General features: G+C 42.3%; 1 protein-coding gene across 3 annotated transcripts; it reads right to left on the bottom strand.

Annotated features, from left to right (window-relative positions):
* Positions 1–11,772: 11,772 nt before the first annotated feature.
* Positions 11,773–22,643, bottom strand: cebpz (CCAAT enhancer binding protein zeta). Of its 3 annotated transcripts, none has more exons than XM_020454860.2 (17): positions 22,234–22,611; positions 19,824–21,349; positions 18,421–18,652; positions 18,054–18,201; positions 15,943–16,031; positions 15,661–15,714; positions 15,359–15,461; positions 15,118–15,186; positions 14,966–15,032; positions 14,692–14,798; positions 14,501–14,567; positions 14,161–14,357; positions 13,959–13,994; positions 13,771–13,866; positions 13,608–13,672; positions 13,357–13,438; positions 11,773–12,964 (listed from the first exon to the last, which is right to left on the bottom strand). In XM_020454860.2, exons 1-17 carry the CDS (start codon positions 22,405–22,407, stop codon positions 12,804–12,806), a joined length of 3,273 nt encoding a protein of 1,090 aa, XP_020310449.1. In that variant the 5' UTR covers positions 22,408–22,611; the 3' UTR covers positions 11,773–12,803. The 3 variants fall into 3 exon arrangements, with proteins under 3 accessions (XP_020310449.1, XP_020310450.1, XP_020310451.1); XM_020454861.2 differs by having other exon boundaries at positions 13,977–13,994; positions 22,234–22,610; XM_020454862.2 differs by lacking the exon at positions 13,959–13,994 and having other exon boundaries at positions 22,234–22,643.
* Positions 22,644–24,453: the final 1,810 nt, after the last annotated feature.

The following is a 24,453-nucleotide window of genomic DNA, read 5'->3' as shown; positions in this document are numbered from 1 at the left end:
TTCGAAACATCGTAAACAAATGTTCAGGGTCAACTCAACTCGAGGGACGCTGTAAGATTTTGGATCGTTATCATTAACATATAGGCATAATATTGTGCATAATTGTCTCTTTAATTCTAAGTGTTTACGCAACTGATGTAATTATATCATATTTATTTTTATTATACCTCCGTTGTGTATTACAAAATACTTCAGTGGACAATGTGAGCTCTGACTCTGAAGTACACTGAGTGAACAAAACATTTGGAACACCTTCCTAATGTTCTATCAAGTTGGCTGCATGTCCATTGGTTAGTGGACCATTCTTGATATGCACGGGCAACTGTTGAGCGTGAAAAACCCAGCAGCGTTGAAGTTATTGACACACTCAAGCTGGTGCGCCTGGCACCTACTACCATACCCCGTTCAAAGGCACTTACATCTTTTGTCTTGCCCACTCACCCTCTGAATGGCACTCATACACAATCCATGTCTCAATTGTCTCAAGGCTTAAAAATCCTTCTTTAACCTGTCTCCTCCCCTTCATCTACACTGATTGAAGTGAATTTAACAGGTGACATCAATACGGAATCATAGCTTTCACCGGGATTCACCTGGTCAGTATTTGTCATGGAAAGAGCAGGTGTTCCTAATGTTTTGTCTACTCAGTGCGCCTGGCATCTACTACCTACCATACATACCCCGTTGAAAGACACTTACTGTCAACAGAATCTCAATTTCAAACCATATCAACCAAATATTTTTACACGATCTAGGCCTATTTTAATTCCCCCTGATTTAGTTAGTGGCTGTTTGGAGAATAGAGATTATTCAAACATAGCACTGTCTCTATACTCATGTGTCGGACCATCATTTTATTGACTTTTTGCGAAGGCCTTGCAGCCTTGATGCTCTATGTTTGATATGCCGGTTTCAAGAGAAGCAAAGTTTATCTAACGTGTTTGATCACTGGAGCTGGAATGGATATCCGCAGCAATCGCTGATAAACCTAGCTACGGAAAACAAGGATACTATCGAGGTGATATTAATGGAGCAGTTCAACTGGTAATGTATTTGCCAAATACACACTATAGTACACGCGCACAGGCCAGCGATGGAATCTTTAAATAATGGCGTTGGAGGAATTTTACATCTGATATTTAATTGTGATAACTTCCATCATCGACTCTTCATAATAATTCTGATAATAATGTCACGACAAAAAAGGGCACACTTGTTAGAATGTATTGTAAGCCATAGCCTACATAACAGATTCATGAGAAGTATACCAACATTTGTAATGCTTATGTCAACGAATTATTAATGCGGTTATATATATGCATAGCTTATGAATGTGTTATGTAGTCATTAGGATGCCCTTCTATTAAGGGTACTGTTTAGCCTGTCATCAATGACAATTTGTGATAATGGTTTAGTGCTGCCACATAGGTAGTTAACAGGTAAACATTCATCTCAGATCACCTTGTTTGACCTCACACTCTCTTAAGGGGTTCTGTTGACTGTTAGGTCAACCAGGGTCTTCTCACAAGCACTGATACAGTACTATCTGGTGGCCTACTGTAAGTGTATTGCTCCTATCAAATGCGCTGAGGCTGATTCACCACAAAGTGTGTCAATAAAGGCACCACAATGGCCTTCAAGTCAATCATTACTTTAGGTGTAGAGTAACATTAGCACATTTTTTACAATTTGTCTCTGCTCAATGTTATTCCCTGAAATCTATTTGATTGGGTGAATTATGTGTTTTCTGAGTGAAAAAAACAAACTGTCAGTTATGACTGTGGATGTGTTGCATTCTCAAAGATTGCAACACATCATATTGGCCAAAACACATTATATTGACCAAAACACATATTGACCAAAGAATGAGAGAAGATAAAGAAGAAAAGAAAAGAACAATACAAACTATAACATGCATATAAATATCCAGGGAGTAGGAATCTAGGAATGTGCCAGTTTCATTACAATGTTTTCCACTGTGGCCTAGGGAGTTAAAAATCTGCCTTAATTCGTTGTTCTGCCAGTCACCCTAGTCCCCCAGAACAACTTTTCAAGAAACACAAGGGGAAGAGGTTAAGCTAGTGATTAATAAAGAGTCTTTTCAGTGTGAGACGAAACCACTAAATGTTTGCTGCCATTTGCCTATAGTGACAGCAAACATACCAGATTGAGGGAGGCTTTGGTCGGGGCCTTTATCCTGTACAGCTGTGACAACGGCTGTGGGCTGCAGGTTTGCGGCCTGCCACAGTGTGTTTACCTGGAGACGAATCTGAAAGGCGGCGGGACAGGGAGGACACACAACCAAGGTGAAAGGGAACAAGAGACGGCTGTTTCAGATCTAAGGAGAGTGGTTATTGCACTAGCTGGCTGGACCACCGTGCTCTCTGTACACACACACACACACACACACACACACACACACACACACACACACACACACACACACACACACACACACACACACACACACACACACACACACACACACACACACGGGGTCCAAGAACAGAAAGCATCGCTCTTAATGCACCAATACACTCCTTTTCATATTGAAAGCATATTGTGGGTTGAAATGGAAGACAGTTTAGATTTCACAGGATCCATTGGTATGTACAGTGCCTTCTGAAAGTATTCATACCCTTTGACTTATTTCACATTTTGTTGTTACAGCCTGGATTCAAAATGGATTACATTTTTTTTTTCACACTTACATACAACACCCCATAATTACAAATTGAAAACGTTTCGACATTTTTGCAAATTTATTGAAAATGAAAGACACAAATATCTCATTTATATAAGTATTCACACCCTTAAGTCAGTACTTTGTAGAAGCACTTTTGGCAGTGAGTGCAGCTGTGAGTCTTTCTGGGTAAGTCTCTAAGACTTTTCCACACCTTGATTGTGCAACATTTGCTCATTATTCTTTTCAAATTCTTCAACCTCTAGCAGTGTTGATCATTGCTAGGCAAACATTTTCAGATCTTGCCATAGATTTTCAAATAGATTTAAGTCAAAACTGTGACTCAGCCACTCAGGAACATTCACTGTCTCCTTGGTAAGCAACTCCAGTGTAGGTTTGGCCTTGTGTTTTAGGTTATTGTCCTGCTGAAAGGTGAATTAATCTCCCAACGTCTGGTGGAAAGTAGACTGAACCAGGTTTTTCTCAAGAATTTTCCATTTAATTTTATCCTGAAAAATGACCCAGTCCTTGATTACAAGCATACCCATAGCATGATGCAGCCATTCCTATGATTGAAAATATGGAGAGTGGTGCTCAGTAATGTGTTGTATTGGATTGGCCCCAAACATAACACTTTGTATTCAGGACAAAAAGTTAATTCCTTTGCCACATTTCTTGCAGTATTACTTTAGTGCCTTATTGCAAACAGGATACATGTTTTGGAATATTTTTTATTCTGTACAGTCTTCTTTCTTGTCACACCCTGATCAGTTTCACCTGTCTTTGTGCTTGTCTCCACCCACTCCAGGTGTCGCCCATCTTCCCCATTATCCCCTATGCATTTATACCTGTGTTCTCTGTTTGTCTGTTGCCAGTTCGTCTTGTCTTGTCAGGTCTTACCAGCGTGCTTTCCCGCCTTCCTGTTTTCTCAGGTTTCTGTTTCCTAGTTTCCCCGGTTCTGACCATTCTGCCTGCCTCCAAGCTTGCCTGCTGTCCTGTACCTGCCTGACTCTGCCCTGGATTACGGACCTCTGCCTGCCCTTGACCTGTCTTTTGCCTGCCCCATGTTTTGTCAATAAACATCTGTGATTCTAGCTGTCTGCATCTGGGTCTTATCCTGAGTTCTGATACTTCTTTTTCACTCTGTCAATTAGCTTAGTATTGTGGAGTAACTACAGTGTTGTTGATCCATCCTCAGTTTTCTCCTATCACAGCCTTTAAACTCTAACTGTTTTAAAGTCACCATTGGCCTCATGGTGAAATCCCTGAGTGGTTTCCTTCCTCTCCGGAAACTGAGTTAGGAAGGACAGACTCCTGTATATCTTTGTAGTGACTGGGTGTATTGATACACCATCCAAAGTGTGATTAATAACTTACCATTTTCAAAGGGATAGTCAATGTTTCCTTTTTTTATAATTTTTTTACCCATCTACCATTAGGTGCCCTTCTTTGCGAGGCTTTGGAATACCTCCCTGGTCTTGGTGATTGAATCTGTGTTTGAAATTCACTACTTGACTGGGGGACCTTACAGATACTGTAATTGTATGTGTGATACAGAGATGAGGTAGTCATTCAAAAGTCATGTTAAATACTATTATTGGACACAGAGTGAGTCCTTGCAACTTATTATGAGACTTTTTAATCCTGATTTATTTAGGATTGCCATAACAAGTGGGTTGAATACTTATTGAATATTCATTTATAATTAATTTGTAAAACATTTCAAAAACACAATTCCAATTTGACATTATGGGGTATTGTGTGTAGGCCAGTGACAAAAAAAAATCTCACTTTATTCAATTTAAAATGCAGGCTGTAACACAACAACATGTGGAAAAGGTCAGTGGGTGTGAATACCTTCTGAAGGCACTGTAATACACCTGTTATGCAGCTAGATACAAAATACATTGTTAGTCTACAGCAGGATAATTATTTTTCTTGTCTTTTGGTGTACTGTATATGAATCAAATGTGCATGGTTTTATTTCAACCGTTGAGATATGCCTGTTTATGCATTCTATACTATGCTAATACTAGTTGATTATTTTTCAGAAATGTATTTTTGCTGATGGCTTTGTGTTTTTTCCATCAGCCTGATGGCTCTTCTTTGATCATTTAAAATAAACAAGGGAACAGCACAAAGGCACTTCCATCTATCCCAGTGATATCTAGCTACCTCCCTTGGTCCTCTGACTTGCAAGATGCAATTTGTACTGTTTACTGAGAAACAGGGTGGGGTCTTCTTTAGTAAAATCAGGGAGATGTCACTCTCGGCTCCATGACAAAGCTCCCTGCCGGCAAACAGCATGTGTCCAATCTGTGTTTGTCTACCCGAGAACGCCCTACCAGATCCTAATAAATCAGTTTCTTTACAGGCTCTGACAGGCTAACTGGCTAACCACAGTGTAGGCTAATGGCATGGACACTCCTCACCTTGCGTTCCAAATGGCACGCTATTCCCTATATAGTGTACTACTTTGGACCAGGGCCCGTAGGGAAAGGGTGCCATTTGGGGCAGAGTCTTAAATTAGCACCTCGTCAGCCTCCTACAGCTCCGGACAAACATGGAGTGAGAAACAGCCGCCTGGCTGGGGAGACACCACTCCTCCTCAAAACCTCCTTGGCCTTCCCGACTGACCCGTCTGTCTGCCCTCAGCGGTAGCAACCAGCTGCCTTCCTGGATAGGCGGGCCATTTCACCAGCCAGCCAGATGTGTGTATGTCAGGTGAGCAAATATTGCCACTTAGTTAAGACTTCTCTGGTCCCCTCCTTCAGAGGCTGCTGTGTATTCCAGGGGTCTGCAGGAAGTATTAGTAGCGCTGTGAAGTTTCTATGGCATGAGAAGTTAGACTTAGAAGATGCACAGAGGGGGTCAGTTAAGTTTCAAGTAGTTTCAAAGTTTATTCGCCACATCCACAGGATAGAACAGGTGCAAAACAGTACAGAGAAATGACCTTGAGAGCTCTTTTCCAACAATGCAGTGATAACAATAACAGTAGTGTATAGATAATAATAGAAAATATAATTTAAAAAATACAAATAAAAACAACAACAACTACAATGTTAGTTAAAGAAACAGGAGAATGCAAGTGATTCAACTGGTCATTAAGCTGAGGGATGCCCCCTCAATCCTTCATCTTAACTCAGATAGGGAACATCCCAAATGGCACCCTGTTCTCAATATGGGCACTGGTCAAAAGTAGTGCACTAACTACAGTATCTGGAATAGGGTGCCATTTGGGATACATACATAGCTATTACATTCTTAATCCTCACAATGCCTGATCACCACAGCCGAGGATCAGCCTATCACACTTAGCAAACTATTTGATCACGTTTTGTGTAAATACAGTTCACATTCTGGGCTATAGAACAGATTGCACATTTGTCCTGAGGAGGAGGAATCACCTTCAGACGACGTCAAGTCAAAGATACTTATAACTAAGTATTACCCTATGCCTTTGCTTTACACATATTTGTTCCAGTATTTAGCTGCGCTGAGGTTGGTATGGACTCCATGAGCGAGGCCAAAGCATTCTTTCACCGTATGATTACATACACGCAATTGGACAGTGAAGCATACTCCAGCATTTTGGATTTGAGATCAAATGTTTCATATGTGCAGAATGTCACCTTTTTAAATCCAAATCTGTTTGACCGTTTAGACTGTTGTTTGGCCTCTGTACTCCATCACTTTTTGGATTTGAAATGATAAATTGACTATGAGGTTAAAGTGCAGACTGTCAGCTTGAATTTGAGGGTATTTTCATCCATATCGGGTGAACCGTTTAAAAAAATACAGGATGTTTTGTACATAGTCCTCCCCATTTTAGGGGACCAAAGGTATTGGGACAAATTCACTTATATGTGCATTAAAGTAGTCTAAAGTTTGGTATTTGTGCAGAGTCTAAACAACAAAAAATGTATCACTGTCCCAATACTTTTGAAGCTCACTGTATTGCTAATTTTCAAAGCTTGATCATTTTTCAATTGGGTGGGCTGCTTGAAATTTACACACTTATATATATATATACACACAAATAAAACAATGAAATAGGTGACATGGCCTGAGGTCACGCACACTCACATTCAAAGTCTAACGCGGCATCCGTAAAGAGACCTGCTCTGACTATGTAATCAGTTAGACAGCCAGATCATGTATCACGGTGCCTATGAACGTAGAAAGAGCACATTCTACACAGCGTTCTGATAGTATATCTTTTTAAAATGCAATTGCGGGAAAAACAAAGCTTTGGAAGCTTCCTCCTCTTGCTACTGTCGAGGAGAGGAGGGTATCAGCTTTCTGTAGGTATATATTTTTTTCTCAACTCTCAATATTCAGCTCAATGTCAACTGTTTTACAACCAAGATATTTGATATGGCTTTTAGATATGGAGCAGGCCATTACGAGGGTATAGGCCTATAGGTCTCATGGATAGTAGCCTTCAAATGAAAAGGACATTTAATTTACTGTTGGATGAATACGTGGCTACTAGCAGTGGCTATTATATGCAATATATACACACAGTGGCAAGTTTATTGGGTACACTAGCCCATTACCTCACGTGGCCGTGGCTTGCTATATAAAGCAGGCAGACAGGCAACGAGGCATTCAGTTACTGTTCGATTGAACGTTAGAAGTGGCAAAACAAGTGACCTAAGTGACTTTGAGCGTCGTATGATCATCGGTGCCAGGCGCGCCGGTTCCCGTATCTCAGAAACGGCCACCCTCCTGGGCTTTTCACGTATGGCAGTGTCTAGGGTTCACAGAGAATGGTGCGATAAACATAAAATGTCCAGTCAGCAGCAGTCCTGTGGGCGAAAACAGCTTCTTGATGAGAGGTAGAAGGAGAATGGTGAGAATCGTGCAAGCTAACAGGTGGGCCACAAACAGGCAAATAACGGCGCAGAATGACAGTTTGAGTTAGACATTGCATGCATGGAATGTGGGACAAAATCCTTAACTTTTGACTACTTTACAGTTTCTCAATTGCTTTGACTCATTTTTTTAAACGGTTAACATTTCTCTAAACTGTTGGTGCCATTGTCCCAACTCTATTGCATGTCTGCAAGATGTAGTAACTCACCTAAAACATTTAATTCATGCTTCAAAACCTAGTTATTGTGTCAGTAAATTGGCCAAAGCCACCAGTTTTTTTTTTTTTGTCATCGTGTGAGCCGTACTGGTCAAAATGTTTAGATGCTTTTTGACAATCAACTTGAGAAATGTTTGTTATATACACATTTATGTTTTGTTCTACTTTTTTGTTGACACTGACTGCTTACTGTACTATACCAGAACGCCAGTTTTGTGTAGCTGAATACTATTGTGTATCACACTGAGCTTTTTAGATACCGATCTCAACAGTAGGTAAAAGTTTACTGGGAAAAGTCAATACTGTAGTACACAGAAAAAGGATATGCACATTTGTAGCAATGTGTTACATGTAAACAGAAAATTCACAATTGCATGTCCATATTTACATATTTCTTACATGTAAAATCATATATAGTGAACAGAACATTTGCCACAAAATAACATCCATGCAAAAAAGAAAAAACCTGTGGTAGTTCTGTAAATAAAAACAATACATTGTACCTCCTCACAGTACGTGACACAAGAAGTTCCCATCTTCTTGGTGGACATCCTGCAATGATCGCCTGTGATCTCCTCACAAGCAGCATTCATGGCATCTAACAGAGACATCTGATCTTGTGCCCGATAGTCATATACTTTACACCTCCATGCTGAACAAAACTCTTCTATCGGTTTCAGGAATGGGGAGGATGGAACTCCACTGTTATCCTTTCATGTGCAGCAAACCATTCCCTAACAATGTTGTTTCGGTGGAAGCTGACATTATCCCACACAATTACATCATTTGGCAAATCTGCTCGAACTAAACCTCTTTCGTGTTCTGTTATTAGGTCTCTGTAAAGTGTATTTAGGAAGGCCAGGGGAAGATGGGTGTTATAGGGCCCAATGTGTGGAATATGTGTGCTCACACCATTCTCAGAAATGGCAGCACACATTGTAATATTGCTCCGCACGTTGGCCTGGTGTGCCAATTGTGGCTCGGGCGGCCAATGAGATTGCGGCCACGTCTCCTGCCTTTGGCCAGGCTGAACCCAGCCTCGTCCACAAAAACAAGACATTTCATGTCCTTCCAGCTCCATTATTTTCAAAATAGTAACACAGAAACAAAATATAAAGTTCGTTTTACATAGCCTATTCTAGAATCAGACGGATTAGCAAAGTAGAAATGTTTTCTGTTCTTATAGGTATCTACAACTTCAAGAAGTATATACAGGCATCGTTGAAGTACAGTAAAACTCCCTGGACAATATACCATGTGCACACCAATGGTTTACCTGGACATACTGGTACCACAGCTCCTTCACTCTGTCACTATTCCTCTCAAATGAAACCATGTAGAGCTGTTTCAGTCATTTTTTCCCCCAAAACTCTGCCTATTGGTGAAATGCTGACAGAATTGATATTTGCGAAGATATCGTTGTCATTTGTGATTGCACTTCGGATCCCTCTTAGCCTGATGGAATTGTTGGCTATGACCATGTTGCAAATGTCTCGTTCCTGCCGATGGCTGAATACTGCTAGTCTGCCACCAGCATGAGGTCGTTGTGCAGTCCTATATATGACATGTAGAATTCACAAATGGACCATGTTACAGATAGTATATTGTATTCAAATTGTGCTGTGTTACTGTATTACTGTATTACTGTATATTCCTCATACATATCTTACGGTACATTGTGATTTTATTTTACAATATACCTTTACAATAGTTGCTGTATTGTTGTGAATGAAATGCTGTAACAAAGGTAAAGAGCGAGTACATATTTACCTGTTTTCCCTACGGAATGGTTGCACAATTGATGACACTGTGGACCTGTTTACATAAGGCTGTAGTTTAGGGGTGGCAGGTAACCTAGTGGTTAGAGCGTTGGACTAGTAACCGAAAGGTTGCAAAATCAAATCCCCAAGCTGACAAGGTAAAAATCTGTTCTTCTGAACAAGGCAGTTGTTCCTAAACCATCATTGAAAATAAGAATTTGTTCTTAACTGTTCTGCCTGTGATTATTATTATTTGACCATGCTGGTAATTTATGAACATTTGAACATCTTGGCCATGTTCTGTTATAATCTCCACCCGGCACAGCCAGAAGAGTACTGGCCACCCCTAATAGCCTGGTTCCCTCTCTAGGTTTCTTCCTAGGTTTTGGCCTTTCCATGGAGTTTTTCCTAGCCACCGTGCTTCTACACCTGCATTGCTTGCTGTTTGGGATTTTAGGCTGGGTTTCTGTACAGCACTGAGAAAATCTGTAATGTCCAAATACTTTCTTCAAATGGGGAGACTAGAGACATAAAACACTTTCATTTCTAAACGGTAAAACAGTCCGAATTCACTGTCTGAATTCATGTGGAGGGGATTGTACATCCCCTTATAAACATTTCACATAATAGTACATAATACTAAACAGTCATAATGCATTCGTTAAAAAAAAAAAAACATAGAGGTTAATCTATCTGTGAGCACAGTTGCTTAGGTGTGGTCTCTCACCTTAGTGAAAATAAGATCCTCTCCTCCTTCAAAACGCAGCCTACTTGGAAATGCCTTGTTTCCTCCCTACTAGGGCATCTTTGCTCTGAGGAGGCAGATAAGCACAGGTGTGATTACAGACTGATGATCCTATGGTGATATGAGAATATACTAAATAAATTACTTTGGTAATTGAATTCCTCCCTTCCTCCCCCAATCATTCCTGTACTTTTTTTTTTTACCAAATGAAATTGATTTATCATGCCCTGCCTGTTATATCTTGAGTACAGTGTCCCCTTGTGGTGAGTCCTCGCAGTAGCAGGGAGCAGTGTTAATAGAAAGGCTTTCACACCGCCCTGCATAGTGGTCGTCACTAGTTACCACAGCCACAAAGCCATAAACCCCGCTTATTTCCTCAATTTATCTTCTTTAAAAAATATTTTAAAACTTCACCCTAACCTTAACCACACCGCTAACCTTATGCCTAACCCTAACCTCAAATTAAGACCAAAAAGCACATTTTTGTTTTCATGAATTTCACAATATAGACCTAGACAATTTTGACATGGTGGCTGTGCTATCCAGTTGAAACCCTGTATGCCTCATCGTGTGTCCGTACTGCACAGAAAGGTAGGTTGTTATAACAACATAAAACCGATATTACAATCTATTTCATTTGTAATACGACAAGTATTTGTTTTGTTAGGATATGTGTACTGAAAAGTATGGGTTGTCAGTTCTTACGCGTCTTCTCTGCTGAAATAAACAGTTGTCTGTCTTAATCGGGTTCCCAAGTGGCACAAGCCGTCGAAGGCACTGCATCTCAGTTCGCGTCACGACAGTCTCTGGTTCGAATCCAGGATGTATCACATCCGGCCGTGATTGGGAGTCCCATACGGCGGCGCACAATTGGCCCAGTGTTTTCCGGTTTTGGCCGGGGTAAGACGTCATTGTAAATAATAATTTGTTCTTAACTGACTTGCCTAGTTAAATAAAGGTTAACATTTAAAAAAGGCTATGAATTTGGATTGAATCAAAGATCATGGATACACTAACAAGATGACATGTCTCTCCGCCCCAACACTTGGAGTAGCTCCCGCCCATCCCTTCTTTGGATTGGTGGATAGATCTCGTTATTGTAATGTTTTTGAAAATTCGTTTGTTTACGTCAACCGCCTGTATTCAATGGAGAGACGCTACTATATATATGCATATCCGACAGTGTTTTTTTTCTTAGTTGCCGGGATGTCACGTGTCCTACATATATCAGTACACTCTTAACGTAACATTTCGGAACTTGTATTCGATCAAATAAACTTCATGTAGCCTCCATACAAAAATCCTTGCTTGGTGGGCGAAACAACGCCAACTGCCGGGAGATAGATTTTCCGCCGAGTTGGACCTCTGATTGAAGGCATTGTGATAGGAAAGACGGTGAACCTCACAAAGCCTAAGTGGCCCAGACCCTTTGGCACTGTTAGCAAAGAGACTGTTCAAAGGAGTAGTACTACTTGAAGTGACAGGTGTGCTGGGTGCTTATGGTCTTCTTTTTTTTTATTACAAGATGTACACAAGTCATGGTAACATTTACATTTTATATAGAAATGACATTTGCCATGTACACAGACTATCTTGGGCTATGTACACCGTTGCTTTGTAACAAAATGTTCATTTATTTTTATTTCAGAAACAGTATGAACAACATACTGGGTACGGGCTGTAGACAGTTCAAAACATACAAACTTGAAAAAGAATCGTTCCAATTCCAAACCGAAACAGCAATAAAATCGGCACCAAATAATAAAAAATAAAATTTCATCTCCAGTTACAATTATTGCAGACCAGACATTATAGTATGCTAATGTTTTCATTTTGTATTTACCTTGTATAAACCTATACAAAATATTGAACAGAGTTGAAATGTCAATACAGAGAATATGGCTTTGTTTACACAGGCAGCCCAAGGTAACTTCAAAGCATGACAGCCCAATTATGGGTAAGAGCTGATTGGTCAATAGTTCAATTAGTGGAAAAAATAATCAGAATTGGGCTGCCTGTGTAAACGCAGCCTACTTGATTTTACACAGGCATGAAGTAGTTTCTCCAATGATCGGTAGAACAAACCAGGAACTGTCAACAGGTATAGATAAAGGCAATACAGTTTGCACTAATGAACACAACCCTGGCATGTCACTTGCTCTCAAATCCCATTAACCCTGGCATGTTCGTTGGACTTCTAATAAACTGGAGACAGAATAATAGTGTTAGGCTGCATTCAGACAGGCAGCCTAATTCTGACCCCCCCCCCCCACCACCACTAATTTGTCTTTTGACCAATCACATCAAATCTTTCAGAGCTGATTAGTCAACAGACCAATTAGTGTAAAAAAAATCTGAATTCGGCTGCCTTTGTGAATGCAGCCTAAAACACCATCACTTTGTCTGTCCAGCGAATATCCCAGGGTTTATGGGATTCGAGAGCAAGACCTTGAAAGATTGTTCCAAGAAGGCATAGAGCATGAACATAAACTTAAGTGATCTTAGGTTCAGAAATGATTACTACTTCTTGAAAGTATTTTTGCCAGCCCTTGATTTGCCAAACGGTGGCTTGCCAAACTGTTTCTTCTTGTTAAACATGGCCTTCTTCTTCCGTAGGGTCTTGACATCTCTACCTCTGACCCAATCGTCTCTCTGGGCCTCCCACTTGAGCTGCCTGACACCTGGGGGAGAAGAGCAACTTACTTTGCATCCTCTACTAAAGTTTGGTCATCTACTGTATTCAACAACCTGTTTGATATGAAATGTACCCTGACGTGGACTGAATTCAGTACTGTCTTAGGGTTGGTTAACTGTTAATCTCTCAAGCATGATGGAGCTATCTATTTTGTGCAACTTTGACAGGAACACTAGTGACTGAGTGTGCTCCAAACTGCTGTGAAGTTACTGACTCTCTACATGTGGATATGCTGTAGTTTTTAAGCTAGTATCTAGCCAACTGATTAAAGTCATTTATACAATTTGGCTTTTTTCTTCTTCTGTCAGGTGACACTAACTGTAGTATTCAATAAGACATGGGACATGTTTAATAGACTGTATTTAAGCCAAGGCTTACCTGCTTTGTCTTTGTTGGCCATGGCATTCATGCCGATGTTGTCAAACTTTGAGCCAGCATTTTCATCCAACATAAATCCAAACTGGAGAAAAAAATTAAATAGACATTTAGCATTCAGTGATATCCTTTTAGTTTCATTACAAGAAACTCTTCAACAAACTGATGGGTAGCATAACCGTAATAGGATAGCCATCAGCACGCCAACTTAACATTGCGAGATGTGAGAAATATGATAGGCATGACCATCTCACCTCTTCAGCAGATGCAAACATGGCTGTGTCCTTCTGTCCTTTGTGTTTCTTCCCTGGTTTGGAACCTACAAATGGAAGCATGTCGAAATGTCAGAGAAGATTCTACACTTCTAAATGAGACTCAGAGCAGTTCAACAGTACAAATAGAGGCCCAGCTACTAACCTAGAGACCCAGTGTGGGTAAGATCCTCTGATGCCTTCCTCTTGCTCTTTTTAGAACCTGGAGTGATGTTTGGAACCTCCATCTCATCGTCAGAATCTTGAGGGGAAAACAATATTTTTGAAGAGTCAACTTTTTAATAGCCATTCAAAATTATGCCCTTTTGAAAGTAATTTATGTTTTAAAATTACCACCAAAAGCAAAATCACCATCATCAAGTTCTGGAACTGAAAGAGACAAGAAATTAGAGTAAAATCTACACTCGTGGAGGCATGGGCTAGTGGGACTTTCCACCATATTTCATAAACCAGTCATTTCATTTCAAACTAGTCAAGGGAAGTGAACAATTGCACACTTTGGGAGGAAGGAGAGATAATTGGGACATACACATACCTTCCTCATCATCATCCTCCCCAGCAGGGTCCATGAAGGCCCCTCCCTCCTCTTCCAGTTCATCTCCAAAGTCCTCCTCGTCCATACTGCCAAGGGACACCTCCTCATCATCCAGATCACCATCCAAGTCATCATCCAGGTCTGACTCATCCTCATCTCCACCCTTCTTCCCCTTCTTAGATTTGGTCTTAACATTGCTGCAACATACACAAACAAAATGTCAGATATATCATTCAGTATAAACAAATCACTGGGAACCATTTCAATGCCATGTTTGACAGGTGTACACATGAATCACTGATGATATCTGAATGCAAAGCTTTATCAAACTTGTACTTACCCTGCAAAGTCCAGGTCTGTTTCATCAATTGGCAAGTCAGTGAAGTAACTGTCTCCCTCGTATGAATCTGGATAGGGCGAGAAGGCAACCAAAAAATGAGTCAACCAAAGATGAGCCTGAAGTCTGATATACATTGACCTATTTCCTGAATTTTGGCCAATAACAGTTTATTTCAGAATCCTTGAACTTACCGAGCAGAGTCTCAAACTCATCATCGTCCACGTCCTCCACACTCTCGTTATCTCCATCTCCTCGTGGCCGACGCAGTGCCTTCTCCGCTTCTCGTTTCTTGAAGAACCTAGCGTGGGGAACAAGGCATTTAAAGACAGCCCAGAACTTGAATCACTCAAACAATGGACCATTACATTTTCTTTGCTGCCTTATTCACAATATATACATATATATATTTTTTTAAATCTGACAGGGTTACTCAAAAGGTCCGTCTATATAATCATTGTTACTCACCGATAGAAGAAGACCTCATCCACAGGAATCTGACTCTCCTTATTGGACAAGAACTCCTCACAGTTCACTGAAAGAAAGAAGACTTGCCTTACTTCTGCTCAATAAAACGACCCCTTTATCATCCTTTATAGTGATTCAAAAGACACACTCACCAGGTAAATTGTGGATGTTATTCATGGTCAGCTTCTGTTTGGGCTGCATAACTGTAGCGTCTGTGTTTTCTGTGAATGATTGAGATGAAAACGGTTTCAACCAAGACGAAAAGGTAGGGTGAACAACTGATTTGGGGAATGAACTGAGACCAGACAGTTGACTAATAATGTGAACCGCGCAATGAAATGCATTTCTGGTGGACTGAGAGAAAAAGGCAACTGAAAATGTTGGAAATATTACGTTTGCCCTTCAGTTGCTTGGGATTCCTGAAGACGAAGCGATCCAAGAACTTGCTGAGAGTGAAGTCCTGGAGAGGGTCTCCTGTGTAGTTGATGAACTCTCCCTGAGGACATGATGCAGAGGGGAAAGGGATGAATTAAACACAGAAAAACTCAAGTGGTAGTCAGAAGGATAGTGAGGGCTAGCCCTGATACCCACTTGGGCCCATTGTTACAGGCAACTTCTTTGCATGAATTTTTTGGTAACAAGCAGAAAGTTTCCCCATGCATATATATATAAAAATAAAAAAAGTTCATTTTTACCTGTAGGATCGTCTTGGCAAACAGTGACACTGATGGGTGGAAATGTGCAGAGAGCTGAGGGGGAAAGACAAGATGTAAAATAACAACATAAGTGGATTCTCCTATGGTACAGTACCTTTTCTCAAGCAAGCCCGTAACACAGAGCACCTTTCTCTCGTCACACAACGACTGCATCCCAAATGGCGCCCTATTATCTACTGCAATATGGGCCCTCAAAAGTAGTGCACTATGTGGGGAAAAGGGTTCCACCTGGGATGCGCCCAATATTGTCATGAGGCTCACCCTTTGCAGCTCCCATAACGTGGTGTGGTCAGCCCCACAGAAGAGGGGGTTTCTGTGTAACGGGTCGTAGGTATCCATACTCTTCCCACCTGGACAACAAAAGAACGAGTATGCATGAAGAGGAGGAAATGTGACCACTGAATATACAGGAGTCACAATCAAAACATACAGTGGGGCAAAAAAGTATTTAGTCAACCACCAATTGTGCAAGTTCTCTCACATAAGATAAGAGAGGCCTGTAATTTTCATCATAGGTACACTTGAACTATGACAGACAAAATTTGAAAAAAAATCCAGAAAATCACATTGTAGGATTTTTAACGAATTTATTTGCAAATTATGGTGGAAAATAAGTATTTGGTCACCTACAAACAAGCAAGATTTCTGGCTCTCACAGATCTGTAACTTCTTCTTTAAGTGGATCCTCTGTCCTCCACTCGTTACCTGTATTAATGGCACCTGTTTGAACTTGTTATCAGTATAAAAGACACCTGGCCACAACCTCAAACAGTCACACTCCAAACTCCACTATGGCCAAGACCAAAGAGCTGTCAAAGAACACCAGAAACAGAATTGTAGACCTGCACCAGGCTGGGAAGACAGAATCTGCAATAGGTAAGTGTAACAGTATAACTTGAAACCGTCCCCTCGCCCATACCCGGGCTCGAACCAGGGACCCTCTGCACACATCAACAACAATCACCCACCAAGCATTGTTACCCATCGCTCCACAAAAGCCACGGCCCTTGCAGAACAAGGGGAACTACTACTTCAAGGTCTCAGAGCAAGTGACGTCACCGATTGAAACGTTATTTAGCGCGTACCGCTAACTAAGCTAGCCGTTTCACATCCATAACATAAGCAGCTTGGTTTGAAGAAATCAACTGTGGGAGCAATTATTAGGAAATGGAAGACATACAAGACCCCTGATAATCTCCCTCGATCTGGGTCTCCACACAAGATCTCACCCCGTGGGGTCAAAATGATCACAAGAACGGTGAGCAAAATTCCCAGAACCACACGGGGGGACCTAGTGAATGACCTGCAGAGAGCTGGGACCAAAGTAACAAAGCCTACCAATCAGTAACACACTACGCCACTAGGGACTCAAATCCTGCAGTACCAGACGTGTCCCCCTGCTTAAGCCAGGTCCGTCTGAAGTTTGTTAGAGAGCATTTGGATGATCCAGAAGAAGATTGGGAGAATGTCAGATGAAACCAAAATAGAACTTTTTGGTAAAAACTCAACTCGTCATGTTTGGAGGACAAAGAATGCTGAGTTGCATGCAAAGAACACCATACCTACTGTGAAGCATCATGCTTTGGGGCTGTTTTTCTGCAAAGGGACCAGGACGACTGATCCGTTCAAAGGAAAGAATGAATGGGGCCATGTATCGCGAAAACCTCCTTCCTTCAGGAAGGGCATTGAAGATGAAACGTGGCTGGGTCTTTCAGCATGACAATGATCCCAAACACACCGCCCAGGCAACGAAGGAGGGGCTTCGTAAGAAGCATTTCAAGGTCCTGGAGTGGCCTAGCCAGTCTCCAGATCTCAACCCCATAGAAAATCTTTGGAGGGAGTTGACAGTCCGTGTTGCCCAGCAACAGCCCCAAAACATCACTGCTCTAGAGGAGATCTGCATGGAGGAATGGGCCAAAATACCAGCAACAGTGTGTGAAAACCTTGTGAAGACTTACAGAAAATGTTTGACCTTGGTCATTGCCAACAAAGGGTATATAACAAAGTATTGAGATAAACTTTTGTTATTGACCAAATACTTATTTTCCACCATAATTTGCAAATAAATTCATAAAAAATCCTACAATGTGATTTTCTGGATTTCCCCCCCCTTATTTTGTCTGTCATAGTTGAAGTGTACCTATGATGAAAATTACAGGCCTCTCACATATTTTTAAGTGGGAGAACTTGCACAATTGGTGGCTGACTAAATACTTTTTTGCCCCACTGTAATTATACTTACATTACAACACAAATGCTTACAGTAATTACAACACAATAATAAATGCATTTATAAGTATCTGGGTGTAGGATTTCCCCAAATATGTGAATTGAAAATAATGTTAAGGGGTGGTCTTAATAATAAATCTCACCTTCAATGTTTTGGTGATGTACCCACGACGATGCAGTGGGCTTCGGAATGATCTCACGCTGGCCTTCCTCCACCTTATCTGCATCTACAAACCTCTCCTCATCATCCTCTTCTTCCTTAAGATCTTTGAAATTCTCCTCTTCACCATCCTGCAATCATATCATAATATGCGAGATCAAGTGACATGATGACAAAAATCATTAGAATAAATTAATCTAATGACTGGTTTCCCAAATATAGATTAAGTCTAGTCCTGGACTAGTGTTAGACTGTGCCTGGGAAACTTTCTCCAAGAGTTCCATTATGTGATTGTGCACAATATGAAAATAACTAGAACTTTATGCTGATGTCATTGAGCTTGGCCTTACCCCACACTCCTGCAGCAGCAGCTTGAGGCCTGGTTTGGCCTTCATGACCTCTGATACAAGGAAGAGAGCCCCGCAGGCAAATGTAGGGTTCTGCTCACAGCTGACCTGCAGAAGCCTCTTCACAAAGCCTTTGACCCGCCGCAGGACGATGTCTGCCTTCAGAGACTTGTACAGCAGGTTGAGGAACATACTCTGCCTGGAGCACAGAGTCAGACCTGGGTCCATGAGCTTCCTGTAAACCAGAAAACATAGATGCATCAATCAAACATCATGATCATTGTATACTAAGCAAAAATATAAAAAACGCAACATGTAAAGGGTTGGTCCCATGTTTCATGAGCTGAGTTGTTAGAGCATTGCGCTTGCAACGCCAGGGTTGTGGGTTTGATTCCCACAGGGGACCAGTACGAAAAATAACAAAAATGCAAGCACTCACTGCTGTAAGTCGCTCTGGATAAGTGTCTCCTAAATGACTCAAATGTCAAATAAAAGATCTCAGAAATGTTCCATATGCACAGAAAAGCTTATTTCGCTCAGATTTTGTGCAAAAACATGTTTACATCCCTGTGAGCATTTCTCCTTTGCCAAGATAATTGATTTACCTGACAGGTGTGTCATATCAAGAAGATGATTAAACAGCATGATCATTAGAGGTGCACCTTGTGCTAGGGACTATAAAAGGCCACCCTAAAGTGTTCAGTTGTCACAACACAACAAAGTCTCGAGGGAGCATGAAATCGACATGATGACAGCAGGAATGTCCACCAGAGCTGCTTCCAGATAATTGAATGTTAATTTCACTACCATAAGCCGCCTCAAACATTGTTTTTGAGAATTAGGCAGTACGTCCAACTGGCCTCACAACCGCAGACCACGTGTAACTACGCCAGCCCAGGACCGCCACATCTGGCTTCTTCACCTGCGGGATCATCTGAGACCAGTCACCCGGACAGCTGATGAAACTGAGGAGTATTTCTGTTTCTAATGAAGCCACTTTGAGGGGAAAAATGTATTCTGATTGGCTGTGCCCGGCTCCCAAGTGGGTGGGCATATGCTCTCCCAGGCCTACCCATGGCTGCGCTCCTGCTGAGTCATGTGAATCCATAGATTAAGGCCTACTGAATTTATTTAAATTGACTAATTTCCTTATATGAACTGTAACTCAGTAAAATTGTTGTGTATATTTTTGTTCAGTACAGTAAACGGTATGTTTACTATAACACCGACTAAGAAAGTGCAAAATAAGGTCCCATGACTAAATACTATCAAGTTAGTATAAATTAGACAACTATTAAGAAACAGACAGCAAACAAATTCACATGTACATTTTTTGGGGACAGGATTTGATACAACATACAGCCATTCTTCTTGATCACACCAGCAAGTCTAGAAGTGCAGTTTACCTGTAGAGCGCCACATAGTAGCGGTCTGAGACGATCTGCTGAGAGTCCATCACCTGGAAGAGCAGCATTAGAGCCTGGACGGCAGTGTTGAACTTTGCCAGGTGCACTACTTTAAACAGCGTGTCCAGCTGCTCCTTCACCTTCTCATCCCCGGCCTTGGCGTAGGGATAGGCCCTGTTCACGCCCGACAGCAGGGCGCTCAGCATCTTGGACTCCACATCCTTCTTCTTAATGCAGGCTCGGAAGAAGGAGAAGTATATGGAGATGAGTTTGCTGGCCAGCTCGGCCTCGTCGTGGCTCAGCAGCACCTGGTTGAGGAAGCACACGGCGTAGTACTGGGCCTTCAGGTTGATGTTGGGCCTGAACATGAGGCGCTCCACCTCGCTGCACACCACCGCCTTCATGTTGGGGTGCTTGTGCAGCAGGGTCTCCAGCAGGTACGAGGCCTTGGCTGCCGTCTTGTACTCAGGGTCTCCCAGCTTGTTGACCACCTGGATGAGAAGGGCCCTCTCCTGTTCGGGCCGGTTGAGCAGCAGCTCGTGGGCAGTGGCCAGAGATTTGGCCTTGGTGGTTGCCACCGTGTCGTGGGCGAGTTCATCCAGGGCCACCACGAACTCGGCCACGTGGTACTTCAGAAGGTGCTCAAAGTACCACAGGACAAGGCGGCGGTCGCGCGCGTCCTTGTTCCCGCTCGCCTTCTGCTCCAGCTTGTCAAAGGGATGCTGGGCGAAGGTCCTGAGCTTGCGGTTCACTGGCAGCAGGTCAGACATGAAGAGCTCTCGGAGAGTGTCCAGAGCCATCAGCCCCTGTCTGCGACTACCCTTCTTCTTCACCATGGAGACCAGGTTCTCCACATGCTCTATGCTCTGTACCGGGGCATCCTGGATCAGAACTGTCATGGCTGCCATCCTGTCAGCCAGCGTGCCTGCGGAGACCACATTTTTCATCCAGGCTGAGTTGGCCCCCTTCTGCATGTTCTTCTTGCTCTTGTAGAGCCCGGTCTCAGCCTCAAACAGCTTTATAGCCAGGGCCTTGTACTGGGAGACTTGAGACTCATCCTGTGGGTTAGAGGTACCCTCTGCAGTGTACTCCAGGTCAAACCACTTGCCACCTGGTTTGATCAGAAGCAGCTGCCTCGGCTGAAACTCAAATACGTTGGCATTTAGTTTAGCTTTCTTTCCAGTGGCTGGGACACTGGTTTTTGCTGTCTCTTTATTTTTCTTATTCTTTGTCTCCACTGTAGATGTGGCAGGCAGGTCCTTGCCTTTAGGCTCTGGTTTGGGCTTCTGATCACCTGACTTGGCTTTCTTGGCATCAGCCTTTTTGCTCTCCTTTTGGCTCGCCTCTGCCTTCTCTTCCTCTGTAGGCTCATCTGGGATAATCTGTTGGTCTTTGTATGAGCGGATGCCCAGCTTGGTGATGAATGTCTCCAACTCGCCAGGTTCCAGGTCATCTATGGCTCCTTTCTTTCCACCGTCGATCAGCTCGTTCTCATCAATGATGGCGTCAAGCAGGGCAAAGTCAGCCTACACCAGCACAAGAAAAAAGCCAAGCGAAAAAGAGGTGATTTAACAGTCATGACTTGTCTGAACATTACCAAGTACAACCACTTGCAAGCAGCTAACGTTAGTTATATTGTACCTTGCCTGGAAACCCGACGTTGAATTGTATTGAATTCTACATCGAGCAGACATTTGCGTTTGAATCTCACAGACCTCTAACAAGCCAGAATGAGTAAAATTATATTTGAACTTAGTTAAGTTGTCCGTTCAGTTGGTCCTCTGTGATACAATATATCCACAGGTAACGCTAAGTCACAATTAAATCCACAACCGGACGTCCATGGTTCTATAACCTGAAGCATGCTCACAAAATGATAATACATGCAGGCCAAACATGTATACGTGCCGAACTTGTGCACATGTTTACATGGTTCTGCGAATGCTTCAGGGGATATTAATCTGAACGTACAATGAGCGCTTTGATACGGTGATTTAAATTATACATTCCTGTGGATATAGTGTCTTGCATTCCTACAGTCAAAAGACCAACATCCGTAACAACCGGTAGAGTATGTTTAAATGTATATTTATTCAACATGCTGGCGTGTAGAGGTCGTGAGAAGAAACTTTCCAGATCCAAACACTCATTTTTGCACGACGTAGAATTCAACGCAATTAATCGTCGGGTTTCAAGGCAACTAGCTAGCTAAGTTAGCTACCTAGCATCATCGTCAATAACTACTGACAGTGCTAGATAAAGCTTAGCAAAGTCGAACAAATACAGAAAGAATTAAGTTGAACAAACAGTTTATTCGATATTTTGAGAGAAAATGGCACGTGTTTAGTGGTAGCAGCAGGATAAATGTGCTAGTTAGCATGAGGTGCTAGCCTCAAATAACGTTACTTACTCGGGTTCCACCCAAACGTAAAACCTCGTCCAAATTAAATTCGTCGTCCGGTTGAGGACCATCTCCATTGATTTCTTCTTCCTCATCTCCATCGTTGTCATTTTCAAACTCGTCCTTTACATTTACAAAATGTGTTTTGGCTAATGCCTTACGGTTCTTTCCTTTCGGTGCCATGCTGAAAGCAGCATGTAGAAAAATGACAGGACCTGGAAGGAAAGCGTGTACAGTAACTGCCTTACTATCGTCGAAAGCAATTATTTGTGATCTTCATATCCAGCTTGATTTCAGAACAAGATTCGTGTGTTTTATTTTGTTATCCAAAACCACATGACTAGTAGTGTATAGGATTTTCTGGATTATATTTCTGTTTTATATGTATCAAACAGGACTGTTTGAACTAAAGTTCAAAGTTCACAAGTCAATTTAATCCAATCAAACGTTTTGTTGCCGGCTTCGCAAAGAATGGGCGAGATCGTTTGCACATTCTAAACCATTCCATTTATCTGAAGTGAACTCTCACTCACCCGGGGCACCACGCCATGCAAAACAAAATAACACAAATATTGTACTAGCCCTTTTTGAGTGAGGTAATAAATAGGCCATAGTGGCGAAATTATTACAGTATCTCCAAATTAAACACTGGGGTGATAGATGTGCAGAAGATGAGTGTGCAAGTAGCGGTACTGGGGTGCAAAGGAGCAAAATAAATAACAATATGGTGATGAGGTAGTTGGATGGGCTATTTACAGATTGGCTTTGTACAGGTGCAGTGATCTGTGAGCTGCTCTGACAGCTGGTGCTTAAAGCTAGTGAGGGAGATATGAGTCTCCAGCTTCAGTAATTTTTCCAGTTTGTTCCAGTCATTGGCAGCAAAGAACTGGAAGGAAAGGCAGAATTGGCTTTGGGGGTGACCAGTGAAATATACCTACTGGAGCGTGTGCTGCAGGTGGGTGCTGCTATGGTGACCAGTAAGCTGAGATAAGGTGGGGCTTTACCCAGCAACGACTTATAGATGACCTGGAGCCAGTGGGTATGGCGACGGATATGAAGCGAGGGCCAGCCAACGAGAGCATACAGGTCGCAGTGGTGGGTAGTATATGGGGCTTTGGTAACAAAACGGATGGCACTGTGATAGACTGCATCAAATTTGCTGAGTAGAGTGTTGGAGGCTATTTTGTAAATGACATCGCCGAAGTTAAGGATCGGTAGGATAGTCAGTTTTACTAGGGTATGTTTGGCAGCGTGAGTGAAGGATGCTTTGTTGTGAAATAGGAAGCCGATTCTAGGTTTAATTTTGGATTGGAGATGCTTAATGTGAGTCTGGAAGGAGAGTTTACAGTCTAACCAGACACCTAGGTATTTCTAGTTGTCCACATATTCTAAGTCAGAACCGTCCAGAGTAGTGATGCTGGACGGGTGGGTAGGTGTGGGCAGCGATCGGTTGAAGAGCATGCATTTAGTTTTGCTTGCATTTAAGAGCAGTTGGAGGCCACGGAAGGAGAGTTGTATGGCATTGACGCTCATCTGGAGGTTATTTAACACAGTGTCCAAAGAAGGGCCAGAAGTATACAGAATGGTGTTGTCTGGGTAGAGGTGGATCAGAGAATTGCCATCAGCAAGAGTGACATCATTGATGAAAAAGAGAGAAAAGAGTTGGCCCGAGGATTGAACCCTGTGGCACCCCCATAGAGACTGCCAGAGGTCCGGAAAACAGGCCCTCCGATTTGACACACTGAACTCTGTCAGAGAAGTAGTTGGTGAACCAGGCGAGGCAGTCATTTGAGAAACCAAGGCTGTTGAGTCTGCTGATAAGAATGTGGTGATTGACAGAGTCGAAAGCCTTGGCCAGGTCGATGAATACAGCTGCACAGTATTGTCTCTCATCGATGGCGGTTATGATATCGTTTAGGACCTTGAGCGTGGCTGAGGTGTACCCATGACCAGCTCGGAAACAACATTGCATAGCGGAGAAGGTACGGTGGGAATCGAAATGGTCGGTGATCTGTTTGTTGACTTGGCTTTTGAAGACCTTAGAAAGGCAGGGTAGGATAGATATGGGTCTAGAGTGTCTCACCCTTTGAAGAGGGGGATGACTGCGGCAGCTTTCCAAATTTTGGGGATCTCAGATGATACAAAAGAGAGGTTGAACAAGCTAGTAATAGGGGTTGCAACAATTTCAGTGAATAATTTTAGGAATAGAGGGTCCAGATTGTCTAGCCC

This window comes from Oncorhynchus kisutch, linkage group LG21 (genome assembly GCF_002021735.2).
Source record: "Oncorhynchus kisutch isolate 150728-3 linkage group LG21, Okis_V2, whole genome shotgun sequence".
NCBI classification, from domain to species: Eukaryota; Metazoa; Chordata; class Actinopteri; order Salmoniformes; family Salmonidae; genus Oncorhynchus; species Oncorhynchus kisutch.
The sequence above is the reverse complement of the archived record's forward strand: the minus strand, read 5'-3'. Positions and strand labels throughout refer to the sequence as shown.